At 40.2% G+C, this 26,112-nt stretch overlaps 1 protein-coding gene across 5 annotated transcripts in view; it reads left to right on the top strand.

Moving 5' to 3' along the window:
* The window catches only part of TPST1 (tyrosylprotein sulfotransferase 1), a 118,182-nt gene that overhangs the window by 14,833 nt on the left and 77,237 nt on the right, over positions 1–26,112 (top strand). For 2 of the 5 annotated variants that reach the window (XM_021085683.1, XM_005662003.3), the window contains exon 2: positions 23,043–23,988. In XM_021085683.1, coding sequence (XP_020941342.1) covers positions 23,144–23,988 — 845 coding nt within the window. In that variant the 5' untranslated portion in view covers positions 23,043–23,143. 5 annotated transcript variants of the gene reach the window in all.

The following is a 26,112-nucleotide window of genomic DNA, read 5'->3' as shown; positions in this document are numbered from 1 at the left end:
GAGCCCCGACGGGAACTCCATTCCTCCTCTTCTTCCTTTTTTCTTTTGAACTATTTTTTTCTCTGTTGTTCAGGTTGGGCAATTCCTATTGCAATTCAAGTTGCAATAGGAAGAATATGAATTCTGTCATATTCTTTTTATTTTCCTTTTTTAAAATTATGGTTGATTTACAGTGTTTCTTCAATTTCTGTCATTCTGCTGTTGAGCCCATCCAGTGAGCTTTTGTTTTTCTATTGTATTTTTCAGTTCTCTAACTTCTATCTTTTTTTTCCTGTATCTTCTTTTTCTTTGGTAAGGTTTGCTATTTTGTCATTTGTTTCAGGAGTATATCTTACTGCTCATTAAAGCATGATGGCTGCTTTAAAATTCTTGTCAGATAATTCCAACATCTGATTCATCTTGGTGTTAATCGTCTTTATTTATTCAAGTTGTGATTTTCCTGGTTCTTGGTATGGTGAATGACTTTTGATTGTATCCTGCACATTTTTGATGCTTTGTTAGGAGATCCTGGATCCTATTTAGGTCTTTTATTTTGTAGGGGGAGATGAGGAGTTACAAACTTCCAGTTATAAAATCAATCATGTAGGTATAATGTACAGCATAGGAAATAATAGTATTTTAATAACTTTGTATGGTGATAGCTGATAACTTATGGTAGTGATCATTTTGTCCTTTTGTCTTTTTGTCTTTTTTGTTGTTGTTGTTGTTGCTATTTCTTGGGCTGCTCCCGAGGCATATGGAGGTTCCCAGGCTAGGGGTTGAATCGGAGCTGTAGCCACCGGCCTACGCCAGAGCCACAGCAACGCGGGATCCGAGCCGCGTCTGCAACCTACACCACAGCTCACGGCAACGCCGGATCGTTAACCCACTGAGCAAGGGCAGGGACCGAACCCGCAACCTCATGGTTCCTAGTCGGACTCGTTAACCACTGCGCCACGACGGGAACTCCCTTTTTTTTTTTTTTTGTCCTTTTGTCTTTTTGTCTTCATTTTGTAATGTATAAAAATATTAAATCACTGCGTTGTACACCTAAAATTAATATCACGTTGTAGGGAGTTCCCGTTGTGGCGCAGTGAGTGGTTAACGAATCCAACTAGGAACCATGGGGTTGCGGGTTCGGTCCCTGCCCTTGCTCAGTGGGTTAACGATCCGGTGTTGCCGAGAGCTGTGGTGTAGGTTGCAGACGCGGCTCGGATCCCGAGTTGCTGTGGCTCTGGCGTAGGCAGGCAGCTACAGCTCCGATTTGACCCCTAGCCTGGGAACCTCCATATGCCGCGGGAGCGGCCCAAAGAAACAGCAAAAAGACAAAAAAAAAAAAAAAAAAAAAATCACGTTGTAAGTCAAGTACACTTCAACTTAAAAAAGCCTTCTATTTTAGTAGGCAATTGCCCTAAAAAGTTTAGTGTGTAGGTCCCAGACTACATTTTTTTTCTTTCTTTTTTTTTTTTTTTGGTAGCAGCTTTATTAAGCTGTAATTCACATACTATATATTTATTCATTTAACATGTAAAATATTTTTAGCATATTTAGAGTTGTGCAACCCTTATTACTATAATCAGTTTAAGAACATTTTCAAGAACCTGCACACTCCTTACCCATCACTCCCAACTTTCCCACTTGTCCTTTTCTCCAATCCTAGGCAACTGCTAATCTGTTTTTCCTCTCTATATAGATTTCTCTCTTGGACATTTCATGTAAACATAATCAGATACTATGTAGTTCTTTGTTATTGGTTTCTTTCAGTTAGCATGTTTTTTAAATTTATTTTATTTTTTAGGGTTGCACCTATGGCATATGGAAGTTCCCAGGATAGGGGCTGAGTCAGCTGCAGCTGCCAGCCTACACCACAGCCACAGCAATGCCAGATTGGAGCTGCTTCTGTGACATACACCACAGCTCACAGCAACACCAGATCCTTAACCCACTGAGCGAGGCCAGGGATCTAACCCACGTCCTCATGGATACTAGTTGGGTTCATTTCTGCTGAGCCATAATGGGAACTCCTAATTGAATTCTTTATGTTAGTCTTGTATCTTAAAGCCATATGGAACTCTTTTAATAGTTCTGATAGTTTTTTAGTGATTTATTAGGGTATTATTTATACGTGATATGTCATCTCTGAAGAGAGATAATCTTACTTCTTCCTTCTAATTGTGATGCTTTTTTCATTTTTCTTGCCTAATTGCCCTGAGTAGAATCTCCTGTATGATACTGAGTAGGAATGGCGAGAGCGGATGGTTTGTCTTTTTCCTGATCTTAGAGGGAATTGTTAAATGTGACGCTAGTTGTGGGTTTTCTTAGATGTCCTTTTTCAGGTTGAGAATGTTCTCTTCTATTTTTAGTTTATTCATAGTATTTATCATGAAAGAGTGTTGGATTTTGTCAGATGCTTTTTCAGTGCCTATTGAGATTATTATGTGGTTTTTGGCCTTTTGTTCTATTAATATGGTTTTTGACATTAATCGATTTTCATATGTTGAAATCACTTTGCATGCCTGGGATACATCTCACTTGGTCATGGTGTGTGATCCTTTGTATATGTTGTTGGATTTGGCTTGTTGGTATTTTGTTGAAGATTTTTGCTCTTAGGTAGTAAACATTTGTTTGTAGTTTTATTGTATTGTCTTTGTCTGGTTTTAGAATCAGGGAAAACTGGCTTCCTAGAATGAGTTGGGAAGTGTTCCAATCTCCTGTGTATTTTGGAAGATTTTGTTAAGGGTTGGTATTCATTCTTAATGTTTTGTAGAATTCAGTAGTGAAGCCATCTGGTCCTGGGCCTTTTTTTGTTGGAAGTTTTTGACTACTAATTCAGTTTCTTTACTTGTTATAGCTCTATGCAAATTACTTCTTCTTCCTTTTTTGCTTTTTAAGGCCGAACAGGTGGCTTATGGAAGTTTCCATGTTGGGGTCAAATTGCTGCTGCAGCTGCCAACCTGCATCACAGCTCACGGCAACGCCAGATCCTTAGCCCAGTGAGTGAGGCCAGGGATTGAACCTGCATCCTCATGGGTATTAGTCAGGTTCATTACCACTGAGTCATGATGGGGACTCTTGCAAATTACTTCTTTGTGAGTTGATTTTGGTACTTTGTGTATCCCAGGAATTTGTCCATTTCATTTAGGTTTTGTAATTTTTTAGGTGATAATTGTTAATAGTATTCCCTATAATCCTTTATATTCATTTTTATTTATGTAAAGTTGGTTGTAATTATTGATTTTAGTAACTTGAGTGTTTTCTCTTTCATTCTTGTTCAGTCTAGTTAAATGACTGTCAATTCTGTTGGTCTTTTCAAAGAATCAACTTTTTGTTTTGTTGATTTTCTCTATTATTTTCTATTGTATTTATTTAACTATAGTCTAATTATTTCCTTCTGCCTGCAGGCTTTGGGTTCAGTTTGTTTTTCTAGTTTCTTAAAGTGGACAGTTAAGTTGTTGATTTTGTTCATAAAAATTCAGATACAGTTGATGTATAACCTGATGTGTGTATAACATGTTGAGATTTTTTTTTTTAATTTCTTTTTAAATTTTATTTATTTATTTATTTTTAGAGCTGCATTCGAGGCCTCTGGAAGATCCAGCTAGGGGTCAAATTGGAGTTGCAGCTGCCACAGCCACAGCAACGCTTGAATCTAAGCTGCATTTGTAACCTACACTGCAGTTTGCAGCGCCAGATCCTTAACCCACTGAGTGAGGCCAGGGATCAAACCAAGACCTCATGGATACTAGTTGGGTTCTTTACCACTGAGCCACAATGGGAACTCTGTTTAATTTCTTTTTTGGCCATTCCTTGATATATTAAGTTCCCAGACCAGGGGTCAGATCTGAACTGCAGTTATGGCCTACACTGCACCTGTGGCAACACTGGATCTTTTAACTCACTCTGCCAGGATGAACCTGTGTCCTGGCACTGAGGAAATGCTGCTGATCCTGTCATGTCACAGTGGGAATTACAAGAGATTTTTTTTTTTTTTTTTTTTTTTTGCTTTTTAGGGCCACACCCGTGGCATATGGAAGGAAGTTCCCAGGCTAGGGGTCAAATCAGAGCCAAAGCTGCCCGTTTACGCCACAGACACAGGAACCTGGGATCTGAGTCATATCTGCGATCTACACCACAGCTCATGGCAACACTGGATTTTTAATCCACTGAGTGAGGCCAGGGATTGAACCTGTATCCTCAAGGATCCTAGTTGGGTTTGTTACCTCTGAGCCATGATGGGAACTAGGAAATTAAAAAAAAAAAACAAAAACAAAAAACAGATGTTTACAGCTGTAAATTTTCCACATAGCATGGCTTTTGCTGCTTTTGTTGCATCCCATAAGTTTTGTGTTTTTAATCTCAAAAGTATTTTCTAACTTTCCTTATGATTTTTTTCTTTGACTCATTGGTTATTTAGAGGAATGGTGTTTATTTTCATATCTTTGTGAATTTCCCAAGCTTTTTTTTTTTTTCCTGTCATTGTTTTCTAATTTCATTCCATTGTTGTTGGAGAATATACTTTGTATGACTTTGATCCTTTAAATTTTCTGAGACTTCTCCTTCTTTTCTTTTTAATTATAGTGGCTGAACCTGTGGCATATAGAAGTTCCCAGGCCAGGGATTGAATCCGAGCTGTAGCTGTAACCTACACCACAGCTGCATCAATTCTGGATCCTTTTAACCCATCGCTCTGGGCTGGGGATCAAACCTGCACCACCACAGAGACAACACTGGATCCTTAACCTGCTGTGCCACAAAGGAGACTCTTTATCCAGACTTCTTTTACTACCTATTTTAGAGAATGTTACATGTGCACTTGAAAACAATATAGGGGTTCCTGTCATGGCTCGACTAGCACCCATGAGGACGTCTCTGGCTCAGTGGGTTAAGGATCCGGTGTTGCTGTGAGCTGCGGTGTAGGCCAGCGGCTATAGCTCCAATTCAACCCCTAGCCTGGGAACCTCCATATGCTGTGGGTGGGGCCCTAAAAAGACAGAAAATGAAAAAGTAAACAATATGTATTCTACTATTGTTGCTTAGACTGTTTTATAGATGATTCCCAGATCTAGTTTTAGCATTATTCAAGCCTTCTGTTTCCTTGCTCATCTTTTGAATGGTTGTTTTAGATAAAAACAACTTATTAATTAAAAGTAGAGTACTGAAGTCTCCAACTATTATTGTTCAGTTGTCTATTTTTCCTTTCAGTTCTGTCAGTTGTTCCTTGTTATGTTTGGGGGACCTGTTATTAGGGGGATGTGTTTATAATTGTTAAATCTTCTTGACAGATTTTCCCTCTTGAAATTATAAAATGTTCCTTGTCTCTAGTAGCGGTTTTTATTTTATATCACATAGTATCTGAGTCTTTTGGTTACTGTTTGTGTGGGATAGATTTTTTTCCTCCTTTTGCTTTCCCTTTAGTCTTTGAATCTAAAGTATGTTTTGTAGAAAGCATATTTTGGTTGATGTTTGTTTTTTATTTTTGTTTTGGTCCATCCCGTTAGTTCTCACCTCTTGAGTGTTTAATCCATTTATATTTACTGTGATTACTGGTATATTAGGTTTTGTGTTGAAGATTGAAAAATTTCACTATTTGTTTACTTTTTTCTTTTTAGAGACATATTTGCGGCATATGGAAGTTCCTGGACTAGGGGTTGAATTGGAGCTGCAGCTGCCAACACGCCACAGCCACAGCAAGGTCAGATCCAAGCTGCATCTGCAACCTATACCACAGCTTGCAGCAACACCTGATCCTTAACCCACTGAGCAAGGCCAAGGATGGAACCTGCACCCTGATGGATACTAGTCTGGTTCTTAACCCGCTGAGCCACAATGGGAACTCCTGCTATTTGTTTTCTCTATGTCTTTTGTCTTTTTGGTTTCTCTGTTCCTCCATTACTGCCTTCTTTTGTATTAAATATTTTCCAGTATGTATTTTGTTTTTAATTTTGTTGTTGTTATTATTATTCGCCCACACCCACCGCATGTAGAAGTTCCCAGACCAGGGACTCAACTCATGCCACAGAGGCAACCCAAACCACAGCAGTGACAGTGCTGGATCCTTAACCCACTGAGCCAGCAGGGAACTCATTCTTATTTTATAGTGAAGCATAGTTGATTTACAATGTTGTGTTAGTTTCAGGTATACAACAAAGTGATTCGGTTGTGTGTGTGTGTGTGTGTATCCATTCTTTTTCAGATTCTTATCCCAAATAGGTTATTACAGAATATGGAGTTCTCTGTGCTCTGCAGTAGGTCCTTGTCCAGTGTGTATTGTAATTAGCTTGTTATTTCTTTTATTATAACTTTCTTTATTTTCCTGGTGATTACTGTTAATATCTTAGTGCAGTCTACTTTGGACTAATAGACCAACTTAATTTCAATACTATGAAAAACCTTTGTTTTAATAGAGTTCTTTTCATTTCTCCCTTCTTTGTGTTCTTACTGTCATTCAAACTGAATATTTTACATTAAAATCCCATCAACAGTTTTATAATTATTGCTTTCTGCAGTTTTCTTTTAATTCAGACAGGAAAAGAGTTAGAAACAAAAATATGTTTCTACTCCCTTTTGTATTTATCTGTATAGTTATCGTTATTGGTACCGTTTATTTCTTCAGATGGATTTGGGTTACTGTCTAATGTCTTTTCATTTCAGCATTAAGGACTCCTTTTATTCCTTGTACAGCAGCCCTTCCAGTGGTGGATTCTTTCGGTTTTATTTACTAGGGCTGTCTTAATCTCTCCTTCATTTTTTGAAGAATAGTTTTATTGGATATGGAATTCCTGGTTGATTGTCTTTTTCCTTTAGCACTGTGACTATGTCATCTGCCTGTCTCTGGGCTCTGTGCTTTTGATGAAAAGCCAGCTCTTTATCTTACTGAGGGTTTTGTATGTGATGAGTTTCTTTTTTCTTGGTGCCCTCAAGATTCTCTGTCCGTGGTTTCTGACAGCTTGAGTATAATGTGGCCAGCTGTAACTCACTTTGATTTTATCCTACTTGGTGTTTATCTAGTTCCTTGGTTGTTTAGATTAGTGTCTTTCATTTAATTTAGGGTGTTTCCAGGCATTTATTTATATTAATCTGATTTTTTCCTCTTTCTCGCCATCTGGGATTTCTATACTGCATATTTTGGTGTGCTTGATGATATCCCACATATCCGAGGCTGGATTCATTTTTGTTCATTCTTTTTCCTTTCTCTTCTTCAGACTGGAAAATCAGTTTACCCTTAAGTTTACAGATACTTCTGCTAGCTTAAGTTTGCTGCTGAGCTCCTCTAGTGAACTTTTCATTTGAATCATTGTACTTTTCAACTCTATAATTTCTATATAGATTTTTTTTTTCACGCTTTTTAGGGTCACACCCATGGCATGTGTAAGTTCCCATTGAATTGGAGCTACAGCTGCTGGCCTATGCAACAGCCCCAGCAACTCAGCATCTGAGCCATGTCTGTGACCTGCACCATAGCTTATAGCCAGATCAAATCATACTTTCTTGTTTCTTTGTGTGTCTCTTAGTTTTTGCTAAAAAGCAGACATTTTAAATGATATAATGTAGCTACTCTGGAAATCACCATATCTCCAGGGTTTGTTGTTGCTGTTTGTTTTGTTCTTTCTTTGGAATAATTCTGTAGTCTGTACTCTTTGTCCTGTGTAACCACTGAAATCTCAGCATAATTTGCTTCTTGGTTAGCTAATGATTAGATGGATTTCCTTAAATGTCTTGAACCCATAAGTCTCCCAGCCTTGTTGAGGGGCTCTGTGTGTGTGTGTGTGTGTGTTTATATGTGTTGTGGCTCCCTTCATGCACCAGCAGTTTACACCGTGGCTTCACCTTTACTTCTTTGTATAGAACTTTAAGGTAAGCCAGAGATGATAGAATAGAGCCTTCCTAGGTCTTCCCTGGGCATTTGCATGGATTCCTAAAAATATGTTGGAGCTCTTCTAAACCCTCTATGTACATCTTATTCCTTAGTTTTCCTTTTAAGACCTTGGATCAATTTATTGCTTGCTCTAGTTGTTATTGCCACTGTGGACGGCTGTGGTATTAAAAAGTTGCCTCATTATTTTGACAAACACCCTGGGTATAAGAACTGATCACACTGAGCGTGCTCAGATTCAGGCCCAATAAAGATAAGCCTTGAGAATGGAGCTTTTCTAGTGAGCTGCTAGATGGGTTAAATAGTGACAATTCTTTGGAAAACTGGTGATTTTGGAAGGAGCTCCTAACCTCTTTTGCTCCCTTAAGTGGCTACTGGGATGCTGTTATTCACAGCTGTCATGTTTGCAGATCGTTGGGAAGAGGGAAATAGGGCAAGAAGAAATGCCATAAGCTTGCTGTGCTTACTGAAAGTTGGCTGTTTTTCATGAATAAATGGTTCTTGGATTGTTGCAAGCTTTTTTAAATTTTCACATTTCTGATTTTGACCATTTTTGCCAGTGTATTTGTTAATTTCATGGAAGATCAGACTTTTAGAGGCTCTACTCTGTCTTGGTAGATGTGTTTCCTCCAGCCTTTTCTTATATTTATGTAGCAGAAGAGTTTCATGCGTTAGATTTTAGCACATCTTTTTTAGGTTACTTACGTTTTGAGATTATTCATTTCTGTTTTTCTGGTTTCCTTTACTGTTGTTCCCCTGCGTTTTGGTTAAGCTGATTGCTTAATGTTCTCTGAATACATGCTGTCCTTTTCCCCTTTGAGACTTCTTCTTATTTTCTCTGCTCAAAACACTCTTTCTTGGAGTTCCCGTTGTGGCTCAGCGGTTCATGAACTCGACTAGCACCCATGAGGACGTCTCTGGCTCAGTGGGTTAAGGATCCGACATTGCTGTGAGCTGCAGTGTAGGTCACAGATGAGGCTCGGATCCTGTGTTGCTGTGGCTCTGGTGTAGGCCAGTGGCTACAGCTCCGATTCTACCCCTAGCCTGGGAATCTCCATATGCTGTGGGAGCGGCCCTCAAAAGGTAAAAAGACCAAAAAAAAAAACCACCACTCTTTCTTTCCTCAGTCTCACAATAGGAGTCCTACTTATATTCTAAGATTCTTTATAGTATTATTTTCTGCATATATCCTGTTATAAGCCCATGAATGCAATCCTTTCTAGAAAAACTTGTATTCTTTTTCATACCTTTTTATGATCTTCTTTTAATTTCATCACGTAGTACATGTAATTTCTTGTCTTTCCCCCCCTAAGTTGCTAGTTCTTTGACAGCAAATGATAAATCATACTCATTTATATGCTCAGTAAACATCTATTTAATTAAAATGTTAGAATAAGATTTGATAGCAAGAATGCTCCACATTTTAGGTATTGTTACTGGGAACTACATTTTATTAATTTATTATTGGACTGGAAGGAAAATGTCTTCTCTGGAAAAATAGCAGTACAGTTCTCTACATATAGTATAGTGGCTGTACACACTATGCTATATAGTCCTTGGTAAGTACAGGAAAATGAGACTTTAAAGGCAAAATTCAATTTTTTCCATAGAGATTGTTATAATAGTAATTTTTGTTTTTGTTTTTTTATTTTATTATTATTATTTTTTGTCTTTTGTCCTTTTAGGGCCGCACCCACGGTATATGGAGGTTCCCAGGCTAGGGGTTGAATCAGGGCTGTAGCTGCTGGACTACGCCACAGCACACATTGGGATCCGAGCGGTGTCTGTGACCTACACCACAGCTCACAGCAGTGCCAGATCCTTAACCCACTGAATGAGGTCAGGGATCGAACCTGCGTCCTCATGGATGCTAGTCAGATTTGTTTCCACTGAACCATGATGGGAACTCCAATAGTAGTTTCTAATCAAAGGTTTGATACTCATCTTTTTATAGAGAAGATCACAAAATTTCAGCTCTGAGTAACTTTGAGCCAGGTATAATTTCTCTTGACAGAAGTGGGAACTTATTTACATGTGAGAGTGACTGTGCTAAAGCAAAACTAAACCAGCAAAAAACAGAGGAAAGGGAGTTCCTATCATGGCTCAGCAGTAATGAACCTGACTAGTATCTGTGAGGACCCTGGACATGCTCAGTGGGTTAAGGATCCAGTGTTGCTGTGAGCTGTGGTGTAGGTCACAGACGTGGCTCAGATCTCATGTTGCTGTGGCTGTGATGTAGGCTGGCAGCTGTACTGATTCAGCCCCTAGCCTGGAAACTTCCACATGCCACGGGTGTGGCCCTAAAAAGACAAACAAACAAACAAACAAACAAACATAGGAGAAGTAGAGCTGCTTGATATGCTAGTTTTCAGCTTCCAGGTATGTCTATAATCTCTTAGGACCAGATCTAGCTCTCCATTCATTTTCTTTTTTCTTGCCACATGAGCCACCAGGGAACTCCTAGCTTTCCATTTTAAATCCCATCTAGATGAAATCATCAGGAGCTTGCAGAAAGTGCAAAAATGCATGCTGTTCATTTATGCAAATAAAGCAAAATATATGCATAGATTTAGAGTTTTATCATTCTTTTTTTTTTTTTGTCTTTTTTTTAGGGCTGCACCTGCGGGACATGGAGGTTCCCAGGCTAGGGGTCTAATCAGAGCTGTAGCCGTCGGCCTGTGCCACAGCCACAGCCACACCAGATCTGAGCCGCGTCTGCGATCCCCACCTCAGCTCACAGCAACGCTGGATCCTCGACCCACTGAGTGAGGCCAGGGATGGAACCTGCAACCTCATGGTTCCTAGTTGGGTTCATTAACTACTGAGCCACAACGGGAGCTCCCTCTTTGATCATTCTAATTAGGTCTGAGATGATAGAAATATTTTAATTCAAAAGTTGTGTACTTTTTTTTTCTTTTTGCTTGGCAGCCCCACAACATATGGAGTTCCCAGGCCAGGGATCAGATCTGAGCCGCACTTGCAACCTATGCTGCAGCTGTGGCACTGCTGGATCCTTAACCCACTGAGGCAGGCCAGGGATCAAACCTGTGACCCAATGACCCAACGCTTCACAGACACCGCTCATCCTATTGTGCCACAGTGGGAAATCCTAGGTACATTTTTAAAACCATATCCTAATAAAAGTCTTATAATAATATCAGATAGTCTTAAAGTCACTTCATTTGTGCCATACTTATTGTATGCATAGCTTTATGTTTATGCCAAGTCCAGTATCTGGGAAGCTCCATGGAATAGCCATCATAATTTTAGAGTCAGGAGTTCCCATCGTGGCTCAGGTTAACGAATCCAACTAGGAAGCATGAGGTTTCGGGTTCGATCCCTGGCCTCGTTCAGTGGGTTAAGGATCCGGCATTGCCGTGAGCTGTGGTGTAGGTTGCAGACGTGGCTCAGATCCTGAGTTGCTGTGGCTGTGGTATAGGCCAGCGGCTACAGCTCCAATTAGACCCCTAGCCTGGGAACCTCCATATGCCACAAGAGTGGCCCTAGAAAAGGAAAAAGACAAAAAAAAAAAAAATTTAGAGTCAGACCTAGGTTCCAACTTGGTCAACAACTTGCCAAGAATTGATGCCTTAAGTGAGTTGTTTATTTTTTCTGAGCATCAGTTTCCTCATAAGTAAAATATTTCTGGGACAGAAATGTTACTTTACCTTTTGATTTGTTGCAGTGAGTCTAAGGTAGTACAAAAAAATATGATTCAGATTTATTCATCAGTGAGTGTGAAATGATAGAGGCAGATGAAATAGACTGATCAATGAAGAAGGTGGATTCGAAGGGCAAGGATTAGATGAGGGAAAAACAAGAGGTGAACTTTGTGCTTCAGTCTTTCTGAATATAGTCAAATCATATTTTAACAGAAACCATACTTTCATCAAGAGGAAAGATCAGTATTCTAATTATTGTAATATGTCAGCTGTCTGGGGTTTTAGTGAGAAAGTTTAATGGGGCCACTTAGTGCTTACTTAGGTATGGAGAAGTTAAGGAAGATACTACATAAAGGCTCCCAGATTTTTAGCTTGTGCATTGGCAGGAGGTGGTTCATTTACCAGTAGAAGAAACTGAAGAATTTTGATTTAAAAAAAATTTTTTTTTAACTGTGATTTTATGGCTACCCCACAGCATATGCAGTTGCAGCAACTCTGGATCCACTGTGTCAGGCCAGCAATCGAACCTGCACCTCTGCAGCAACCCGAGCTGCTGCAGTCAGATTTTTAACCCACTGTGCCACAGCAAGAGCTCCTGAAGAGGATTAATTTACTAGGGAAGATATATCTCATTTGGTATTATTTGAACTTGACATGCCCAATGGAACTTGGCTTTTGAATAGTCAGGTCTTGAGATTTGGCATAGAAGTTTTGGTTGCAAGTAGAGTTGTAGGGCATCTGAATATAAATAGGCCATAGAGGAAGCAGGGTGAGTGCAGGAATGTGGATGAAGGAACCCAGTACCATAAATTAAATAATGTTGCATGACTGTTCTGTGATGTTTGGTTTTGTTTTTGAAACATACTGTATTTGTATGCATAGTTGAGGCTATTTGGGGGGGGGGGCTTTCTGTTTTGTTCCATTGATTACTTTTAGTATCATAACAGTTAAATATTTTTGGTTAATATCTTAGTGTCTGTATGACTCTTTTCAGAGACTTGGAAAAGTTATCTTTCCCATCTGCTATGAATTTTGTAGATTCAATTTTAAAAATCCTGTTGGAATAATGGTTGTTATTGCAAAATTTTTTCATGGCCTCAAGATTACATTGTTTTTGTTTTTGAAGTTCCTTGTTTCATTTTTGACATGATCTGTTGATCATTTGCTTTGTTTCAGATAATTCTGTGAATATTTTAAGGTGATTTGAGAGAGCATATTTCATTAGCTGCTTATTTATATGTAAATTCCTGGCTTTTTATTTTATCTGATAACAATGCACCCCACTGCATGGATGGTGAATGGGTTTGAGTTTGTGCTTTAAAGGAGCTTATAGTTTAGTGGGGTAAATTAACCACAATATAGTGCATGAGCATGAAGACCGATGTGCTTTTACAAATGCTTGAGGTTGCAGAGGGGAGAATTGATTTTGGGGGTGAGGGAGCTGGGAAAAGAGCACTGAAGAGACATGTATAAAAGAGAAAGGGATGCAGGAGGCAGCAGCAGGGGCAGAGGCCAGGTGTGCGGGTGCCTGGTGTGGATGCGGGTGGTCCTAAAGGGGCAGGCTTCACGGGAGGAATGCTAAGGGGTGAACCGGAGGTGGGGCAGAAGCCAGTGTATGCAGGGCTCCGCAAGCCTATGTTCTTTAGAAGTCCTTTCCCAAATTATCCACTTGATGGTTACAACAGCACTGTGAAAGAGAAGAGAACGTGCAGGTGTTCCTCTATCTTTGCCATTTTTTCTCCAGTCTTACTTCTGGTAACTTCTACTCCAATTACAAGTGGGAAAGAAACAACAACAACAACAAAGCATGGCTGTGACTGGTGTAGGCTGGCAGCTGTAGCTCCAATTCAACCCCCAGCCTGGGAATTTCCATGTGCCGCAAGTGTGGCCCTAAAAAAGCAAAAAAAAAAAAACAAGAAAAAACAACCAGATTTCACACTAAAGCCACGGTCTTCTGACTAATACTAGGCTGCCTTTGCATTATCTCAATGCCATCTTTTCTTCTCCCTTTCCTATTCTGGTAACTGTTAATTCTGAAAGTTAAGGGGTTAGTGGAAAAATTGCATAATTGAATTTCTTAATGAGAGTATATAATTTGAGCAGATTTGTTTTTTCTTTTTCTTTCTGTGTTTGTCTTTTTAGGACCACACCTGTGGCGTATGGAGGTTCCCAGGCTAGGGGTTGAATCAGAGCTGTAGCCACCGGCCTTCGCCACAGCCACAGCAACACAGGATTTGAGCCATGTCTTCAACCTACACCACAGCAGCTCATAGCAATGCTGGATCCTTAACCCTCTGAGTGAGGCCGGGGATCAAACCTACATTCTTATGGATATTAGTTGGGTTTGTTATCACTGAGCCACCACAGGAACTCCCAGATTTTTTTTCCTTTGTGTTCCCTCTCATGGATGATTTAAACAGACAAGTGAAGAATCTAGAGTACAACAGCCCTCTGATTTATAGATCTAAGAAGGTTAGAACTTGGTAATTTAAACTTTTTATTTTATTTTATTTTATTCTTTATTATGAAGATTTTCAAACATATGCGGAAATAGAAAATTATATTGAGCCTTCAGGTAACTATCGTTTAGCTTCAGCAGTTATTAACTCATAGTCATCTAATTTCATATCTAATCCCTCTCCCTGCCCACACCTGTCTAAAGATATTTTTAAAGCACTTCCCAGACATCATTTCATTTAATTTGAACTTTTAAAAATGTTATGCTTGAGTTGAACTTGTGTTCTTGTCTCTATTTGTGTCTGAGGCATTAAGTCCAGTTCTTAGTATTTGACCAGCTCTTTTCCCCCCTGACCGTGGGGTTTATGGAAAACAAAATTCTTGTACCCTGCCCTTTTATGAAGATGAGTCCCAGCAGACTCCCAGAGGTCATTGTATGTACCATAGTCTTCTTACCATTTATCGTCAGCAGTTTTAGCACCAGCCCCCAGTGTGTGGCTAGAAAAAAATGTTTCCATGTTGGTACTCTGACCATGAGCTGAAATAAAGGATTGATTTCACAACAGTGGGTTTATTTGAAATTTCTGTTGAATGGCAAAGCTGTCATTCAAACTAAACCCTGGGCACTTATTAATTGGCAGGTTCAAGCACATGATACAATTATTTTTTTCTTATGTTAAAAAGCTCAAAGTGAGGAGTTCCCGTCATGGCTGAGCAGAAACAAATCTGACTAGTATTCATAAGGACACAGGTTCGATCCCTGGCCTTGCTCAGTGGGTTAAGGATCTGGCGTTGCCATGAGCTGTGGTGTAGGTCATAGATGTGGCTCGGATCCCTTGTTACTGGGGGCTGTGGCATAGGCTGGCAGTTATAGCTCCAATTCAACCCCTAGCCTGGGAACCTCCTTATGCCTCCGGTGCAGCCCCAAAAAGACAAAGAAAAAATAAAAAATTGAAGGCTAAAAGTGAACAAAGAAGCCAGCTATAGATTGGACTTTAGACAGAAGGTAAATTGGCTTTGGCTATAGCTCTTTGCTGCACTGGTTGACCTGAATAAGCATGGGAAGCAAAGAGCTAATGATTAATAAAGGAAAGAAAGTTTTTAGGGGCTTATTGAAATTATTCCTATAATTTTGCTGGGAAATTTATCCTGCATCTCTGTGGACGTAGAAAATGGCTCCTTTCCTGGTTGTAAAAGAAGTGCTCATGAGTGCATGTGCCTGGGACTGTGTGTGTACAAGTAGACTTGGGCACAGCCTGCTGACTATCAACCTCTGTACCCATACTTTTGTTGACTGGCACTGGTTTTGATTAGAAACCTTTATAAAATTTGTGAAGATCTAGGTATGAAAGTATAATGTCAGAATGCTCTTCTTTTCTAGAGCCTTATTTCTGGGAGTCTTTCATTTGGCTTGCTGGGGAAAAACAGTCATTAATAGTAATTTTTCAGTTATGTTTGTTGCAGTGTTTTCAATACTTTTCCTTTCTCCTGGAGATAAAAATGAGACTGAACTTTCTAGAGTTCCTTTCTAGCTCAGCCTCAGCCCTGTAAATGCCCCAGTTGATAAAATATTGATACTACTTGTCTGAAAATACCGTGATTTGGACTTTAAGGTAGTGGAGAGAGAGGCCTGTGTGTGTGCACATGCATGTGCACAGTGGTCAGATATATATAAGGGCAGTGGTTAGAGAAGCTTTTGCTGTTCTTTCTTCTTAAATTACAGGGCTACTTTTCAAGAATTGGAGAAAAATCAATTTCGAGGTACGAGTAGGGACCTCAAGCTCTACAGCATCTTTCTTCTGTAGACATATTCTTTCCAGTTTGGTTAGTTTAACTGATGCTTTTCGAAGGGTCAGTATATATTGTGACCTGGTGTTTTGTTCAGCATGCCGTGGTGGGGGACAGGACAGAGACAAGGTCTTTGAGCTTCAGGAGCTTAAAATCTTTTGGAGCAAGTAAAACATACGCAATAAAATGAAGAGTGACCTTTGAAGAAGAGGTACAAATTAGAGAGGTAGTGAGGAGAGTGTGCTCCCTGGGCCTCAGTTTCTACGTCTGTACAGTGAGAGCCTTGGACCAGTGACCTGAAGGCCCCTTTAGCACTCATACCCGATGGTTCTGTGGCTCTCCACGTTAGGAAACATCGAAAGATGTAAAACGAGGCTTCGCAAATTTAGTGAAAAGTAATGAGAATGTTGCCGGGGAAGCCAAATCCTCTTCTTTTCCTTGTTAGTATTCCTCACAAGTCTTTGACCACTCTCACTTGCTTTCAGACGTCTTGAAGGGGAGATAGAACATACTGTTTACCCTAAGAGTCTTGGGGTAAAACACAGTGTAATTGAAAATACAACAGAAATATGTGCTTGAAATAAACTGTGTAAATTGACACAACTGTCAAGTGTGCTGGGATACATGGCAGGGTTTTCTTTTCTCCTGAACTGTCCCTTAATAAAGAGGCAGTTGCTTTCATTTGAGTCCTTATTAAACCTCTAATGTGAGGTGGTACAATTTCAGTTATTTCACTTTGAACAACAAGCTGCTATTTTGGGATGATGATATATTATTAGTTTGGCCTCAGTCAGTGCCACTTCTGGTGCCTATAGAGATTTCTTGACAGAATCAGGAGAAAAAGAGAAATTTAACACGAGCTTTAGTGTTGGATGTCTTAAAATAAAGCTTTTCAAGCCCATTTTGAAAAATAATACCAGGCTTTGAGCAGAGGAATGACATGTTCTGACTTTAGGTTTTAAAAAGATCCCTTTGGCTGTTGAGTTGAGAATAGACTCTAGGGGGCAGGAGAAAAGGTAGATACCTTTCAGTAAACCTGGGGAGAGCATCCAGCAGTGGGGGTGTTGAGAAGTGGTTGGATTCTGACTATATTTTGAAGGTAGAGCTGATAGAATTTTTTTCAGATTTGGAGGTAGGGCACAAGAAAGAGAGAAATCAAATATGTGTTAAATGCTTTAAAATCAAGTACATCCCACACCCTTTGACCTAGCAATTCTTACTTTAAAAATTCAGTGTAAGAAAGTAATTATGTGTGCCAAAATATTTGTACATACAGGAATACTTATCACTGTTGTTTATAGTCATGAAATATTTGAAACAAGTAAGTAATAATACAGAATTGGCCAAATAAACATGTAGATCCTTTCAGTAAAGTATTATGCAGTCATTAAATGGTTTACAAGTATGTTTCTGCACAAAGAAATACACTTAGTAATTTATTTCTGGTTTTTGTCTTTTATGTATTTCACTGGGAATTTGAAGTATTTCAATGGAAAGTTAATAGATATTGTTGGTTGCTGCTATAGTAACTTAAAGGTCTGTTGGTGAATTCTGTTGGCTTTTTTTGCTTGTTTTTTTTGTCTTTTCTAGGGCTGCACCCTGCAGCATGTGGAGGTTCCCAGGCTAGGGGTCAAATTGGAGCTATAGCTGCCAGCCTAGGCCACAGCCACAGCAACGCCAGATCCGAGCCACGTCTGTGACAGCTCACGCAATGCCTGATCCTTAACCCACGCACAAGGCCAGGGATCGAACCAGCATCCTCATGGATATTAGTCAGGTTCGTTACTGCTGAGCCACAGCAGGCACTCCATGAATTCTGTTTTGTATCTGATACATGCTTAGGGAGGTTTTCAGAGAAGTAATTATCTTGTTTTTGTACAATTGAATTCTGAATTGTTGCACAAGTAATTTTTGAAAGAAGTTGAGTCACTTGTCATCTCTTGGATTCTGACATATATCACAAGTTAAATGTAAAGTATAGAGTTCCCTGGTGGCCTAGCTGTTAAGGATCCAGCATGGTCACTGCTGTGGCATGAGTTTGATCCCTGGCTTGGGAAATCTGTGTGCTATGGGCACAGCCAAAAAAATAAATAAAATAAATGTAAAGTATATACAGTACTAAATTTTATTAAAAAGCTTCGCAATTTCATGGTGATTTCTTAGTGGTCACTGCTCTTCTCATGCAGTATGCATTATGCAGCCACCTGAACAAATGAATGTACTAGAGGAATCATTCCTCTATAACTATCTAAAATGAAACCAGCCATTACTGAAGTTAATTATGTCCCTAAGAGCACTCTTTGCTTCACTAGGTGAATTTGCTTTGCTTTGTTTATATTTAAATGTTCATAAAATGCAAAATATGGGAGATCATTTTTCTAAGATCATTTCTCTATTTTTTTTGGTAAAACCCATTATTTACCTAATGTATTCCTATCACCACTGAATCTGTCACCACTAAATAATGTTAACCAGGAACATTAATGGGGGGGGGTTCCAATTGTGGCTCAGTGGTAATGAACCCGACTAGTATCCATGAGAATGTGGGTTTGCTCTCTGACCTCACTCAGTGGGTTAAGGATCTGGTGTTGTTGTGTAGGTCACAAACATGGCTTGGATCCTGCGTTGCTGTGGCTGTGGCATGGGCTGGCAGCTGCAGCTCTGATTCAACCCCTGGCCTTGTAACTTCCATATGCTGCAGGTTCGGCCCTAGAAGTTAAAAAAAAAAAAAAAAAAAAAAAGAATAATAAAAAAAGAATCTACCAAACTCTTTTCCAGAGTGGATGTACCATTGTGCATCCCCAACAATGTGTGAGAGCCAGCTATCCTCATCCTTGGATAGGATGTTTTCTGTTAGCATTTTTCATTGTAGCCATCCTAATAAGTGTGTAGTAGTTTTTTTAAAAACTGGTGTTATTGAGGAGTTCGCTTGTGACATAGCAGATTAGGGGTCCAGCATTGTCACTGCAGCAGCTCAGATCACTGCTGTGGCGAGGGTTCAATCCCTTGCCTGGGAACTTGCACATGCCATGGGTGTGACAAAAAAACAGAAAACAAAACAGTATTGTTGGGATGTAATCCACAAACCATAAAATTTCCCACAACCTGAGTTTAGAACATTTTGATCACGGAGTTCCTGTCGTGGCACAGCGGAAATGAATCCCACTAGGAACCATGAGGTTGCGGGTTTGATCCCTGGCCTTGCTCAGTGGGTTAAGAATCTGGCGTTGCCATGAGCTGTGGTGTAGGTCACAGACGTGGCTTGAATCTGGTGTTGCTGTGGCTGTGGCACAGGCTGACAGCTACAGTTCCAATTAGACCCCTAGCCTGGGAACCTCCATATGCCACATGTGTGGCCAAAAAAAACCCAAAAAAAGACAAAAAAAAAATTTTTTTTCATCACAAATAGAAATACATGGTTGTTGCTTCCATCTTCCTTTTCCCCTTAGCCCTAGCCAACTGCTAATTTTTCTTTCTCTACAGATTTGCCTTTTCCATTTATTGTAAATGGAAATGTACAATATGTAATCTGAGTTGCATATTTCAGCATAATTAGCATAAATTTTTCAAGGTTCAGCCCAATTGCAACATGTATCAGTACTCCTCTCTCTTTTTTTTTTTTTTTCTTTTTTTTTCCTTTTTGCTGCTGCCTCTGTGGAGAAGTTCCCGGACTAGTAGGTTGAATCTGAGCTGCAGCTGCTGGCCTATACCACTGTCACAGTGCTGGATCCAAGCCATATCTGTGACCTATGCTGCAGCTTGCAGCAATGCTGGATTGTTAACCCACAGCATTACTGTGGCTGTGTTGTAGGCTGGCTGCTGCACCTCCTCTTCGACCCCTAGCCTGGGAACTCCCATGTGCTCAGGTGCAACCCTAAAAAGACCAAAAACATAAAAAATTAAAAAAAACCCCAAACTCCTCAGGGCAGCAGGCTGGAAACTCAGGCAGGGCTTCAGTGTTGCAGTCTCAAGGAGAATCCCTTTTTCTTCAAGAAACCTGTCTTTTCTGTTAATGACTTCAGTTGTTGCATGAGGCTCATCTATGTTTTGGAGGATAATCTGCTTTACTCAAAGTGTGTTGATTTAATTGTTTTTTTTTTTTTTTTTTTTTTTTTTTTTTTGTCTTTTGTCTTTTGTTGTTGTTGCTATTTCTTGGGCCGCTCCCGCGGCATATGGAGGTTCCCAGGCTAGGGGTTGAATCGGATCTGCAGCCACCGGCCTACGCCAGGGCCACAGCAACGCGGGATCCGAGCCGCGTCTGCAACCTACACCACAGCTCACGGCAACGCCAGATTGTTAACCCACTGAGCAAGGGCAGGGACCGAACCCGCAACCTCATGGTTCCTAGTCGGATTCGTTAACCACTGCGCCACGACGGGAACTCCTGTTGATTTAATTGTTAATCACTTCTTAAAAAATACCTTCACAGCAACATTTAGACTGGTGTTTGACCAAACAAGGCACCATAGCCTTGCCAGGTTGACAGAAAAAATTCAGCATCACACTTGCCCTCTGAAGATTCAGGGTAAATTTACGTATACATAGTATGTATGTTTTATATATGTGCCCCTGCCCCTGCTTTTATACGTCTGTGTCTCTGGTCATAGTGTACCTTCAGTTTAGAATGCTCTGTTCAAATTTTTTTTTTTTTTTTTAGTAAAGCAAAAAAGATTTATTAAGGCATCAGAGGGGGATGGGCTGAGCTCAGTGGTGCCAGCTCTGACTGTGAGGAGGCGCTAGGCTTATAAAGGATCTGTGGCAGGAATCTGTGGCTGGATGGAGTTCATGGCGGGAACTTGTGGCAGGAACGATGAAGGAAGGGAAAGAAAGGGTAGGTAGGGGGGCGAGTCCTGCGACAGAGGGCCTTAACCCTTGTAGGAGCTTAATCTATCCTGGCGGTTGTTTTCTGCACGCCGTTGTTACTCGCTGCCGGACTTGAGCATCCACATTTTGGGAGAGGTTGTCAACAGCAGGTCTTCAGGGTGAACAGCCACGTTTGGGGGTTGGGGGTCTGTCTCCATCCTCCTGGGAACCTATCATTCCAGCTTTTTGTTTTATGGGATGGGGCGACCGTCTGCTCTTTTGTAGCTACTTCCTGCTGGCTAAGGACGACGACGATGACGAGTACTGGGTGGCTGGGCATGGTAGGTTCCTACTATAGAAAACAGGAAGAAAAGAACAGTAGTATTAAACAGAGGTTTGGGATTATAGGTTGATACTGGTACTGTTGAAGGAGGAGTGTAGTTTATCTAAGTAGGTTTTAACATTTGATGTGGTATTAACACATAATTAACATGAGCTGTTGGTCATTATACATGTTGTGTCCTTTGTGTTGTTATAAGAGGAAACCTTGGAAACCTTGGGTTGAGTTGCCAGCTGATGCTCTTTTGTTTGTTTGTTTGTTTGTTTGTTGCTCTTTAGGGCCGTACCCACGGCATATGGAGGTTCCAGGCTAGGGATCTAATCAGAGTCACAGCTGCCGGCCACAGCCACTGAAATGCAGGATCTCAGCCACATCTGCAGCCTACACCACAGCCACAGCAACGCCAGATCCTTAACCCACTGAGTGAGGCCAGGGATTGAACTTGCAACCTCATGGATTCATTTCTGCTGTGCCACAAGGGGAACTCCCAGCTGATGCTTCTTTGAGGACAGCTGGTGGCATCAAGTCTGACAGGGTGCATAAACCTTAAGTTCTTAGCAATAGGAAGACTTGTTTAAAATTACTACCATAATATTTCCTAGTATTACCTTGGATGTCTGACCCGCAGGTACTCCATTCTGCCTTGTCTCTCTAATGGCCAGTGCAGATGCCACTGCTAATGATTTTTGTTTTTCTAGATGTGAGAAGATGTAATAATTTGGGCCCATAGAAATCCTTACATGAAATCTTAACTATCTGAAGGCCTGTTCTGTCAGTTTTCCTATAGCACAGAGTGCCTCACTTCTGGCTTCCACCCTGAATCTGTTCCTATGAAGGCTAGATCATAGAGACAGTTTTCTTTGTACCCTATACAACTGCTCTCCTGAACTACTTCTTGTCACCTAATTATGCTGTGTTCTGCCATGCCATTGTGCTTTTGCACACCAGTTTCTGTTGCTTAGAATACTCCTCCTTATCTTCTGTAAGGCTTTTATAGCTTCCTAAGATAGACTCTGTGCCTTTTCATTATACTCCCATTGTCTCCTTTGCTTATTTCTGCAAAGGCACAAAGCACCTTTTATTGTTTATATAACTTTCTGCCCATGAGACTTTGTTTCCTGAGAGCAGGGGTCACTGTATTGCTGTCCTTTTCAAAGTTTATCCTTAGCCAAGCCCAAGTATCTGGACTGTAGTACCTAAATAAATAATTTACTGGATAAATAAACTGAATCTGTGTTAAACATTTGGAGGTTGTATATTTCTTCTGTAACTTCTCTTTATAGGAGAATGTGGAGATAGTAACTTTTTGAAGATAGAAAACTCTGAATACTAGGGACGAGTCTTTGGTTAGGTTCCAAACATTCTTGAGCATATTAAATATTTGCTTGACTCACTATAGAAATAATTTTGTTTTTCCATTCTGTGCAAGATATATAGCTTCAGAATTGTTACATTAAGAAAAGCTGTCTCTGGAGTTCCTTTAGAGGCTCAGCGGTAACGACCCCAAGTAGTATCCATGAGGATGTGGTTTTAATAACCCTGGCCTCGCTCAGTGGGTTAAGGATCCTGCGTTGCTGTGGCTGTGGTGTAGGCTGGCAGCTGTAGCGCCGATTTAGCCCCTAGCCTGGGAACGTCCATATGCCATGGGTATGACCCTAAAAAAACAAAACAAAACAAAAACAAAAAAAACTGTTTCTTTTTTTTTTTTTTTTTGTCTTTTGTTGTTGTTGCTATTTCTTGGGCCGCTCCCACGGCATATGGAAGTTCCCAGGCTAGGGGTTGAATCAGAGCTGCAGCCACCGGCCTACGCCAGAGCCACAGCAACGCGGGATCTGAGCTGCGTCTGCAACCTACACCACAGCTCACGGCAATGCCGGATCGTTAACCCACTGAGCAAGGGCAGGGACCGAACCCACAACCTCATGGTTCCTAGTCGGATTCGTTAACCACTGCACCACGACGGGAACTCCCTGTTTCTGATTAGAAATGTTGGTTTATTTTTGCTTGCATTTATGTACACTTATATTCTAAGCATATCAGTGCATCTAAGACTGCTTCAGCTTCTTTCCAGCTAAAATGTAAATTAATTTGTAAATAATCTTAACGTGATGATACAATAACTTTTTCCTTTTCCTGTCAGATGTTGATCGTCTTTATGAAGTAGAATCTCCATGGCCTGAACATTTTCTGAAAATCCTTTGGAGCAAAATATCTGTTTAGTAGCAAGATTACCAAATCAAGATGGTTGGAAAACTGAAGCAGAACTTACTATTGGCATGTCTGGTGATTAGTTCTGTGACTGTATTTTACTTGGGCCAACACGCCATGGAATGTCATCACCGAATAGAGGAACGCAGCCAGCCCCTCAGATTGGAGAGCGCAAAGACCACTGTGCCAACTGTCCTGGACATAAAAGCCAATAAAACCTTTGCCTATCACAAAGATATGCCTTTAATATTTATTGGAGGTGTGCCTCGGAGTGGAACCACACTCATGAGGGCCATGCTAGATGCACACCCTGATATTCGCTGCGGAGAGGAAACCAGGGTCATTCCTCGAATCCTGGCTCTGAAGCAGATGTGGTCACGGTCGAGTAAAGAGAAAATACGCTTGGATGAGGCTGGTGTCACCGATGAAGTGCTGGATTCTGCCATGCAGGCCTTCTTACTCGAAATCATTGTTAAGCATGGGGAGCCAGCCCCTTATTTATGTAATAAAGATCCCTTTGCCCTGAAATCCTTAACTTACCTTGCTAGGTTGTTCCCCAATGCCAAATTTCTCCTCATGGTCCGAGATGGCCGGGCGTCAGTACATTCAATGATTTCTCGAAAAGTTACTATAGCTGGGTTTGACCTGAACAGCTATAGGGACTGTTTGACCAAGTGGAATCGTGCCATAGAGACCATGTATAACCAGTGTATGGAGGTTGGCTATAAAAAATGCATGTTAGTTCACTATGAACAACTTGTCTTACATCCTGAACGGTGGATGAGAACACTCTTAAAGTTCCTCCAGATTCCTTGGAACCACTCAGTATTACACCATGAAGAGATGATTGGGAAAGCTGGGGGAGTATCTCTGTCAAAGTGAGTAGATATTTTGTTTTTCACTTGACCCTGTATTCAGCTGATAAAGATGTGTGTGGAGTTCCCTGGTGGCTCAGTGGGTTAAGGATCCAGTGTTCTCACTGCTGTGGCTCAAGTCACTGCTGTGGTGCGGGTTTGATGCCTGGCCCAGGAACTTCTGCATGCTGCAGGCACAGAATGTATGTGTGTGTGTGTGTGTGTGTATAGGTATTGTATATAAGCATATGAAAACTGTATATCTTTTCTGCAATAGATGTAGCTTCATCAGTGAGGTGTGTTGTTTTTTTTTTTTTTTTTTTTTAATTCTCTAGCCAGTTCATTACAGACCCTTTCATTTATTTAATTCATTTTAAACTTTATGAATTGTCCTTTTTTTTTGTTTTTGTTTTTTGTCTTTTTTTGTTTGTTTGTTTTTTGTTTTTTTTCTTCTATTTCTTGGGCCGCTCCCACGGCATATGGAAGTTCCCAGGCTAGGGGTTGAATCAGAGCTGCAGCCACCGGCCTACGCCAGAGCCACAGCAACGCTGGATCCGAGCCGCGTCTGCAACCTACACCACAGCTCACGGCAATGCCAGATCGTTAACCCACTGAGCAAGGGCAGGGACCGAACCCGCAACCTCATGGTTCCCAGGCAGATTCGTTAACCACTGCGCCACGACGGGAACTCCTGAATTGTCCTTTTTATTTGATTGAGGCAAACCCAGTTTAGAGCAGTGAAGGGCCTTTTTCATGGACCTCAGGCTTTCATGTTCATCATTAAATTTTAGTGACTTCTAATATCTAATTCTGTATATTTTTGTTAATAAGAGTAGTTGGCTTTTGTGATTAAGGTCAGTATGAGGAAAAGCATCTACTGTATTGGTGAGTATGTAGTGAATTCCAAGCATTTAGGAGATTTTATTGAAGGAGAAAAGTAAAGGTTAAATTTATCTAACTCAATCCCTTCATTTTGCAAGTAGGAAGACTGAGGCAGAAAGATCAAAATTATTTACTCAGATTTAGATGGCAAGGCCATCCGTGCTTTGGTCTAAATGAGCTAGGCTTTTTTCCATGGCATTTTATTACATGTGGTGCTTCTTTTGTCATCTGATTGATACATTTTCTCTTGATTTTTGTAAAAGGTTAGAAAATCTCCAGAATTTGAAAGCTTAATCCATGTGAGTACTATGGATTCAAATACTTATAAAACCATTGCATTTTTCTTCCTTTCTCATGAAGTGATGGCTAGGGTGGCCTATTTGATCTAACAACCTGACTTGATGATTTATATCTAGAATAAGGATATAAAAATGGAAACTACTGTGAAATTCAGGTAGCATTTCCTCACGAAGAAAAGTTGGCTATGACTTTATTTTCTATCTTTTCATTTATAAAAATAATATATATCCTCTGTAAAAAAGGAAAATACAATGTATTTTGTATGTATGCTCTGTTTGCCCCATCAACAAATGTTTTCTTGATTTTTTTCAAAGTATAGAACTTAAACAGTAAATATTGATTCCTTGCATAAATAATTGAAAGGAACAGCTGTTTTTCTGCAGCTAGGTTTCAGTTATTATAAATTATCAGATATTATCACTTCTATCTCTCTGGCTGATTTTTATTGATTCAAAGAGAATTACAGCTTTAGCTCCTGTCATCACAGTTTATTGTTCTTTCCAAGTAATAGACCATAAGTAGTTTCTAGTCACCTGTATTCCTAGGTAAGCATTTTACCTTATATGATTGTATGTTGGCCCAGAAGTGCTGATGCTCGTTCCATCTATTAAGATAACTAAGCCTATTAGCATCCCCCCGCCCCTGATTTCTCCAAGTAAGGATTAGAGATATGCTTAAGTATATTTCTGTGGAAATTGGGAAAAGGTAATTTTGCAAACATGAAGACCAAGGAAATTCCTAGAAATTTCAAATCAGTGAATTTTAGAAGAGAAAGAGACCTTACTTAGCATGTAGTATACGGAATGGAGACCCATTGAGGTTCTGTGCTTTGTCAAGAATCACATATGGCATAACTACAACTAGAAGTTCCAATGCTTATTCCAAGACTCTTGCCGCTATATGAGTTGTAAAAAATTAAGGTATAACACATATAGTAAATGCTCAAATATTCAGTGCACAATTTGA

Source organism: Sus scrofa, chromosome 3 (genome assembly GCF_000003025.6).
Source record: "Sus scrofa isolate TJ Tabasco breed Duroc chromosome 3, Sscrofa11.1, whole genome shotgun sequence".
Taxonomy (NCBI): domain Eukaryota; kingdom Metazoa; phylum Chordata; class Mammalia; order Artiodactyla; family Suidae; genus Sus; species Sus scrofa.
Note: the sequence above shows the minus strand (reverse complement) of the source record. Positions and strands in the feature narration are given on the sequence as shown.